Source organism: Mastacembelus armatus, chromosome 14 (genome assembly GCF_900324485.2).
Source record: "Mastacembelus armatus chromosome 14, fMasArm1.2, whole genome shotgun sequence".
Lineage (NCBI taxonomy): Eukaryota > Metazoa > Chordata > Actinopteri > Synbranchiformes > Mastacembelidae > Mastacembelus > Mastacembelus armatus.
In genome coordinates, this window is record NC_046646.1 from 18458664 (window position 1) to 18468388 (window position 9725).

Genomic DNA, 9725 nt, shown 5'->3' on the forward strand with positions numbered 1-9725 from the left:
GATCATTATCATTATCTCTGATAATGTGAAATGATTGTTCAACTCTGTGCACAATAAAGCACAACTGAACAATTAAACAAAAAGAAAAGACACATGCATCTCCTCACTTCTCCCTCCACCTTATCTTTGCTGGGTTTTTGAATCTTATCACTTTCCAATGGAGTCTGGGTCCTGTATTATGGCAATAACTTCACGAGCTAGGAGGAGTGTCTTTCTTTTTGAAGTGGCTGCCATCTTGAAAAGCTTATAAAGTTGCCTAAGTCACTCTGTCTTGTGACTTGGGCAAATTAAAATTGCCTAAGTCACACTGTTGACATAGGCAATTATATTATGGGGTTAGAATTGCATGATCTGTACAACTGAGGATTTAGTGGATTTTACCAGAGGTGGCCTGCATCATGAAGCTCACTTAGGCAAAAAAATCATTTTTGTCAAAAAATGACTTATTTTTTTAAGAAGGTGACATTATCATAAGAACCTATGAGGAGTCTCTAATCTCCTCTCTAACAGGTAAAATAGGAAGGAAATTTTTGGAGGTACACATTAATAGTGCGTCATTGAGATGTGTCTTAAAGCAGCCTTTTAATTTAGAGTAAGCATGATAATTGTCAAATTGCTAACCCTTGTCTACACATATTCAGATCTGTGTGTGTTTAAGTGCTGGTTTAACAGGTGCTCGTTGACTTGTACTTCCTCACAAGAGCTCTTCTGGGAATCTCTTGCATTCCAATCGCTAGCATCAAATCTCAAGCAGAGAGAGTGAACAATAATGGACACTAGATGAGCATATAAACTCCCAAATGTTTATATCAGTATCAGTATAAAAAAACTAGTGTCAAATGGACAATACTAAAGACACAATTCTGTCAGGTGATGTCGATAACATGCCATGATTTACCAAAGTGCAACTGGCTTCCCTTGTCATACTCCTGACCACTGGCAGTGTCATGTAATAACTTCATTTGGTTGGTTAACCTTTTTTCACCAAGGGATGTGAATTTCTACCTGGCTTCCTCACAGATATTAGTGGTATGAGTGCAAGACAGTTTTTCACGATGTAACATTTAGGTGGGTGTTGTTTCACTCACTGTAAAATAATTAATAAGGAATGGGCCAGCCAGCAATCCCACTGAAGAATTTCTGAAACTGACAAGCGTAGTGTTTTCAATATAATGACAACTAAAACACAGTCTGAAAATAAAGCTGAAGACTTTGGGAGAAAATACCACTGTTGCTGAAATCATTTCATGAAACGCTGAACTACTGGACATTATAGAAAGATTAACTCAAACAGTTTTCAACCTGAAAGATTGAACTTTCAACCCCCTCCAGCCTACAGCAACACCTCTAGTTTTCTTCTCCCTTATCTTCAGACAGCAGCAGAGGCACAACTAGTGTTTAATCACCAGACTAGACGTGATAAGGGAAAAGTCAAGTCTAGTTTGTAGAAGACTACAAATTATCATTCAATTCTGAAAACATTCAGCATCCAAAGAGGCCCCTAATCACTTCAGCAGACACTGAGCATTTATTTACCATATATCACATTTGCTTATATGTCCAATCTGTAACACCTAATGAGTCATGTGTAAAGATAACCATACTTTTGAATGAGTTGGCTGATGGACTGCACATTATGGTAAAATTGTTCCAGTGGAGAAAAGTTGAAGGCCATTTTAAAAATGCCCTGAAGTTTAGATGCACAGATATGATTGAATTCCCTGAAAGAAGCAAATTATTCAACAAAAACGTGACATTTTTTCATTCCTTTCCCTCAGGTTGTAGTTCGACTTTGGCCTCCCAGACAGTCATATGTAGAGCAAGACGATGAGTCATCACTTTAAATAAGGCAAGGACATTGGGCGCCCAGACTGAAGACTTCTAATGAATCTTTTCTCTGTACACGCCTTTTCTTTATCTTTATTTTGCCGTTCTTCCCTTTTGCTAGACTCAGCTTAAACCCTGTCCCTGTGTCCTTACAAAGTCACTCAGCTGGATAAAGTCATTTACCTGGATGATGAGGAGAGAGAGGGGGAATAGACAGAGTCAGAGGGAGTGTGGGGATGTAGAGCACAGAAGAAATCCTGTATTTCTAAGAAGAATGTAGAAAAATACAAAACAAATGGGAGCAATTCCAAGCCAAATATACAAAGATCCTGAATATTAAAAAGACTATTTTAGTCTTCTACTGACACACTGATCAAATGATATTTTTTTACTATTAGATAAACTGCCATTCAACATTTATGGTTTTCAAAGGAAGAATGGACCTCAGTAATCCCATGATTTTCCCTGAGTGATTTTGAGGTGTATTTTTGTAGGTTTAATTTTTCCATCATCAGGTCAAACACTTTAACTTGTCCAGGAGCTGGTTTATGACCCGGTACCTGCAAATCTGAAGGATCAGCCTCTGCTTTACTTGATGCTTAGTGTTATTTTACAAATGTCAGCATGCTAACATGCTAAACTAACACAGTGAACATAGTAGACATTACATCTGCTAAACAAAAGCATGTTAGCATTGTCATTGGGAGCATGTTGGAAAGCTGATGTTGGCATTTAAATGAGAGCAATGCTGTGTCTCTACCCTACATTAAGTGTGTGTTCTCAAATCAGCATACTTTTGTGCTTGGACACTGCTGTCCATATGATTAGGTTCCATTTCCTCTGCCTCCACATATAACATGACAGTGTTTGGTCCACTGCCATGTTATATGATGTAGAATTATTTTGATGTAGAGTCATCTCCTATACTACTGACATAGTGAAATACTCACATCAAGAGTGTAGTGAAAATGAAGTAAAAATTATAAGTGGTATTTGTTGTTTTATATTTATTATACATTATATTATACTACAACTTGCCTTACATCGGCTGACTACTGCTACTGTGTTTTTACAAGGCGAACTTAAATTAACACACACTTTCTCAGACACACACACAGCTTTCCAGCTTTGCATGTTTGACCTTGGTTCCAAAACCCCTGTCTTACTAATGTAGACCTTTAGTTAACAGGGTTGATGAGCTCTGGGCCATAGAGAGATAATGACTTCACAGGTCAATCATTATTCTCCGTGGTTTATTAGTCACAGCACTGATGAGATTAACACTGCTTTTCTATTTTATCTCCCCGTGCACACCTCCACCAATCTTTCTTTGCTTTCTTTCTTCGGTGCCTTAAAAAGGAGCAGATGAGATAGCCTAGGCCTGACGATATGACATCTTGCTGTAGTTCAGAGTAAGAGTTAGTGTTTTTTTCTTTATTTCACAGAGCGCAAATGTTCTGACACTTCACAAATGAAAAAATTACAAGGAAAACTTCCTGTTTCCCTCAAAGTGCTTCATAGAGTGAAGGATAAGATGCAGCAACATAAAGAACACTGCTAAGTCAGTTTTTATTTGACCTTTTATTAACATGTTACTTGGTTTTCTAGGCCTACAACAGTCACATGCATGGTTAGTCTTTCTACTCTGCGTTTAACCCTTTGATAAACTGACCTGGGGTCAAATGCTACATTTTATTTTTTTAGATAAGAGTGTTTATAAATACAAAGTTGGTAACTCATCCCATGTGGTTGATGAACTATGACAGTTTGCTCCAGCATTGCCTGCTCAAACAAACATGGCACTCCAGACTTTAGACAGTCTGAGGGTTTAAGTGATTCACTATTTCATTCCAGCTTTTCAAATCAGAAACTTGCATATATACTTTACTGTATATTTCTCTCTTGATTAAGAGGATAAATAATACTAAGTCTAATAAGCTGCTTAAATTACACATGAACGGCATCTCTCTGTCTTGAGGAAATACTTACTGTATATATACAATATGTATACTGTTAGTTTAAGAATTCACTGGTGTAAGATGAACAAACACTTATTAGTTCTTATATCATTCACCTGTGGCTCTGTGCATATCCCAGGGACTCTTTATAGGTCAGATGTAGCAGTGATTAAACTGGTATTAAAAACTATTGGTTCTGATCGGGACAGGTCAGTGTCTCTTTGAAAAAGTACATAAAACATTGCCTGCCCTGTCCCCCCAGCGCTGGTCTATTGTTTGGGTATGTTAAACAGCCACGTTGGCCAGTCTCGGGTCTGAGTCCTGCTCGTAGCGGTAATGGTAGACCTCCATCTGGTCTCGGCACGCCTCCCTGATGTTGTTAAGCCAGCGTTTGATGCCTCCTCGGTTAAGATACAGGACCATTAGAAAAACCACCCCGATCAGAGCCAACACTATACCGAGGAAGACATAGGACACCGCCTCAAGGTTCTCATTCATACAATCCACGTCCTCTCCCCGGAGCTTATCCACAGGACTCCCCCTCTTGGCCTCCGGCTCACTGCACAGGAGACGCCCCGCATCCGGGCACTGGGATGAGTTCTTCAACCAGTAGTAAAACGCCTCCAGGTCACAGTTGCACCGAAACGGGTTTAAGGACAAGTAGACGCGTAATCGCCGTTGCTGGTACAAATTGGTTACGTTTTCCCTCCCGATGGTCTCTATGGAGTTATTTATCAGTACTAATGCGTGAAGATTGTATATATCTAATCTGATCAGGGGGATCGAAGTCAGTCTATTCCCCGTCAACTCCAGTCTGTGCAGGTTGCGCAAACTTTGAGTGCTGAGCGCACTTATTAGCTGCGCCGTTGCCTGAGGCATTATGGAGTAATTGAGGTAAAGAGAGCGCAGCTCCGTTAATCCATGGAAAGCCCTGGCTGAGATAGACTCCAATCGATTGTGGCTCAGATCCAGCAGATGCAATCGGGGAAGTCCCAGGAAGGCGTAGGGTTCAATAGCCTGGATCCCGTTATAGGACAGCGAGAGTGTCATCATTTCCAACTCCGTGTCGTTGGTCATGAACGCACCGCGCTGTAAAGTTGAGATGTTTCTCCCCTTGAGTATCATGGTGGACGTCCACTCTGGTATGTTTCCCGGTACCTCAGTTTCGTCTCCATCACGGCAGGTCACCGTCCCCGACTCTCTGGCACAGATGCAGGATGACGGGCAAGCATCATCCGTCCTGACAGGCGAAAACAACAAACACACCACAGCCACGTAACATAAACACCACTGATTCCAAATAGGAAACAGACTCTTTGAATTGTTGGCACTGTAAAATATCAACATCTTCTCCCTCATTTTGGTGCCAAAGCAGGTATATGTCGATATGTCTTCCGAAGAAAGCGACCGACTACAATCCTCCCAGGCATGTAAAGTCGAATCTGACCGAGATCGGTTACTTTGAACCATCAAAATAGAAAAGCCGCTCTACCCACTGTCATCTCGGCGATCCGCGTCTCTATCTCGAGAAAATATGAGTTTTCTTTGGGATATTTACACATTGGAGCAATGAACAAGAGCCGAGTGTGGCTGCGTGGAAAGCTGCTGATCCGTGCTCCTTTGGTGGTATTTTTGACGCCTGTCACTGAGAGAGAGAGAGAGAGAGAAAGAGAGAGATAGAGAGAGAGGGGGGAAAGAGGAAGAGAGAGAGAAGTACATTGCAATACAAGTACTTTTATCATAATGTACTGTCCATTACTGTCCAGAACTGTACATTACTGTTATTATTGTTGTTGCAACTTTTATTTGTCCTCCAGTTAGCATATCATTCCTGACGTTGGAAAAACCTGATATTCACAAGTAATGGTGCCTTGCTCAGTGGTTAAAAATGTTCTTCGTTGTGTTAAATGTAACTGCAAAACCAAATGTTCCTATCTCACTTGATTGTTTCAGGATCATTGAACTCCAAGAAAGTTGGTTGTTTCCTTTCCACATCATGTTTCCATTATTACAGCCTTAATTTACAGCAAATCATCTGCTGTAATTGAATGAGGCCAGTGAAGTCTGTTTAATGGGGCCTTGGTCAGTTCTTTCTGACTGATCCATTTATTTAGAGCGATAACTTGCTTTCACAATGTTGGTCAGGCTCTCTACGTCGATGCTTAGATGAGTTATAGACCATTCCTCCACTAACCAATGTTATTCTGTGCTGAACACAATGATTAGTCAATGTCACAAACAAAAAGTGGTAGCACAGAAAATGGATCCCAGTAATAAAGTAGTGTAAGTTAACAATCATCAAGAAAGAGATCTTGAAAGGAGGACTCCTCCCAGGAAAACTGTTAAGAGGTTCAGAACCTTGGACAGCTCCACAGAGCAGCACGTTACTTTGCTGTGAAAAATATTTGATTTGTTCTGTTATAAAGAAAGCAGGGACAGTAATAACAGAATTGTTTTATATACAAGTATAGATAGCTCCAGATGGTGACACACTGCAGTTAGCTCTGAGTGGTCAAAAGAGGACACTGAACAAATAAGTGGAAATAAAGAGTCTGTTAAAAGTAAACAGATTCATCACCATGAACAGTACAGAAGAGAAAAGCACTACAGAAAACAACTGAAAGAAATAATTACCAAATACTGCCATGTACGATATGTGCCACAATATCTGTTACTCACTGTCACATGTAATCATGTGTGGTCAAATCTTTCATACATATTGGATACAGCAACAAGTGTCAGACTGATCTGACCACAATGGCCTGTCAACAAACCAAGTACAAATGAGATAATTTGGTGTGTAATCAAATAAAGCAGCAGCAGAGTAACAGCAAGTTGTCATTTGCCCTGTCACAATGAGCACAACTCATTATATCTGCAAGCTGCCTTGTATTTAAGTGCCAGTCTTTTCAGTTTTACACATCTATATGATGACAATTCTCTGGGGAACCTGTAATGTGTAGTAGTGACGATTGTGTTTGTAGTATTCATAGAAATTGTATTTTTCTATTTATTATTTCAGTGCTTTGGACCCACACATGAAATGTTTTGGCACTAGTGCATGTAAATTACATGAATACTTACCAAAAAATTAGAAACTCACAACTGACTCAGTGACATAACTTATAAAATAAAAAGAACAGTTATGAGAGGAGTATTGATCTACTCATCTAAAACTTGACAAGAAAACAAAAATTACAAACTATCCCTTTAATGTGCAATAAAAAGAATAGAAGCTCTGAAAACAGGAGCTGTGGCACTGGTGAGCTGATTGCTGTCACACTCAAGAACACTTCCTCTGTAAAGGATGGCCAGAAATGGCTGTTGTGGGAATGTAAATGGTCTATATTTACAGAGGGAGATGATGAGAAACTGAGACAGAGAGACAACCGGACAGAAGAGGATAGAATGGTTTACGATGGCCCTCCTCCTGCTGCTCCTGATAAGGACATAGAGCATATTAACATCAGGTTGTTTTGCCTATAAAGGCATATGGGATAGTATTTCTTCTTCAGAACAGACAAGAATATCTCCTTAGTCCTTCTCTTCTCCTCTCAATACCCCTGTGCCTGCTCCACGGGTGTACGCTCTATCTGCTGGTGCAGTGAGTTGATTTAGTGACGGCTGTTGTTGCTGGGATATTGTTATGGTGGCCTCCTTGTGGCCTTCAAGTTGACACTGAACCTCGTAATTGATTTACTCAAGGCTGCCCATCCCTATCGCCTGGCTACAGGGTGTGTGTTTGTAAACATGAGTGAGTGACCATTTGCCATTAATGGCGTGGAGTTTTCTTTCTATACTGTGAGCGTGTTGTTATTTCAGACAGCTCTAGTACACATGAGAACTTAGCAGCACCATACTGTTTTTGTATGTGTGTATGTATGTACTGTGCATTATGTATACATGATAACATTTTCTGTGTTTGGTGTGTGTAGAAGTATATAACCATTGCAAACTGCTCCCACTTCACACACCCCATATTTTGGTTTCCTCCTTCATCCTTGCTGTGTCACTTGTCATTCATTAACCTTGTTTTAATAGCAAGCCTGGTCTTTGCTTCTTCCTCCCTCCAGCTGGCACATACTTTCACTGTCACATGCTGGACTCATATTTAATACGATCCAATATGACCCAAGTAAAGGACATACATGTACACTATTCAGTCTTTTAGGTGTAAGGTTATATCGCCCAGTGTAATTCAACACAATGTGAACATGAATGTGCAACTGGAAAAATACAATAACTTAGAGATTTTGAAGCATCTTTATTGACCGAACACACATTTACATATGTTGACCTTTGCCAAAGGGTGTTTGAGTACACTTACGGTCCATATTTAGCTGATCCTCTGCGTGATAATAATTCAGGTAGTGTGAAGTTTGGGTGGTGAAATAGATGTTCAGATGATTCAAATAACATTCAAAGCTGTAGTTTGAGGTGTTATTTTATTACACCACATTATGGTGTAAGGTGTTCCCTTTTCCTACTTTTCCCATAATCATTCTGAAATTCTGACATTTAAATAACTGGCTGATTTCCTTTCCGGAGTTTGCAGTATTCATCTTCCATGGATTCTGTCATTCTTCTTACCTTTGATAGATTATAGTCATTTAGGTTCTGCATGAACAGTACTTAAAGCTGAGGAATAAACTTGAATTAAAGTGAAAATTTCTTTCATGCTCTGCAGAGACTGAAGAACTTAGAAATATACTTCTCTTAATTAGAAAGGTGACCTGAGCAGCTTTGTACTGTACATTGCTGTATAGGATCATTATTTGTTAGAAGCATACACACACACACACACACACACACACACACACACACACACACACATGCACACAGACACTCTCTCTGTTATACCTCTGCTGTCCCCTAAGATGGGTGCTAGAGGACATATTGTGGTACACCCATGAGTAACAGTAATTCCATGTAAAATCTTCTTTAATCTTTCTCCATGCACTGTGTGCTGCTGTGGGTGCACTGTGCTCATAGGCAGATGGAGATCAGGACTCATTCAGATCCCCCCTCCATACAAAGAGCAGCAAAGATAGTAACACGTCACCCACTTCACTCTTTCCAGCTTACGCTACCATCCCATCCCAAACGCAGTCTGCACCTCTATTTGTCTGGTCCACCTGTCCCTCAATCTGTCCATCTGTCTATCTGCAGCCCTGCCTCTTAAACAGTACTCCACCACCTGCTGAATAAGAAATGAGCGATGAGAGTATAGGGGTGAGGAGTAAAGAAATGCACTGGAGTCCAGGCAGAGCCTCATGGGATGAGGGTGTAAATGTATCTTGAGGAGCTGGTGTCATATGTCCATTAATTAGTCAGTTAGACTTGTAATGGAGTGAGCCGCCGCCAGACATACATAACAGGCCATACAAAGCCAAATCACTCAGTCAGAGGAGTTAGCTGCTGATAACTCTTTGTAGAAAACTATAGAGTGATCTGAGGGATCACTGAGCCTGTGTCATAACACAACAGGATTAAATACATGCAGGTGGACATAAGAGTGCAATAAATGAGCTTTGTAAGATTCTGGGATTTTCAGAGGCACATAAAGGATCATATATAAGAGAGAGTTGTAAAGAACTATGACTTTTTTATGGTCAGTTCTTTTTGTTATATTCTAGTGAAATATAAATTTATTTAAAAAGTCTAATGATAGGTATAATATAATATCCCATTAGAATATTCCATTAGTTCATAATTCATTTGAAGTTTGCAGTTGAAGAATGTTTTAAAACCTTATAATTACAGTAATGCATAAATTCATCGTTTTTTTCACATTACACTCCTGATGAGGGGCTGTGCCTTTTTTTTTTCTTGTATCACATTCACTCAGTAGTAATCCGTAGTACTCAAATACTTACATTTGTGAGTCTGAGTGTAATATGATATGAAAATCAATAGTTCATACACTTTCCTCTCTCCAAT

The 9725-nt window shown here is 39.8% G+C and overlaps 1 protein-coding gene across 1 annotated transcript; it reads right to left on the minus strand.

The window, feature by feature from the left end:
• Positions 1 to 4070: 4070 nt before the first annotated feature.
• tpbgl (trophoblast glycoprotein like) lies at positions 4071 to 5132 on the minus strand. Its single transcript, XM_026329003.1, has one exon. It carries the CDS (start codon positions 5130 to 5132, stop codon positions 4071 to 4073), a length of 1062 nt encoding a protein of 353 aa, XP_026184788.1.
• Between the last annotated feature and the right edge of the window lie 4593 nt (positions 5133 to 9725).

Bases quoted from the DNA above. Each gene is read 5' to 3' on its own strand.
- tpbgl (XM_026329003.1), bottom strand. From the start codon at position 5,132: ATGTTGATATTTTACAGTGCCAACAATTCAAAGAGTCTGTTTCCTATT.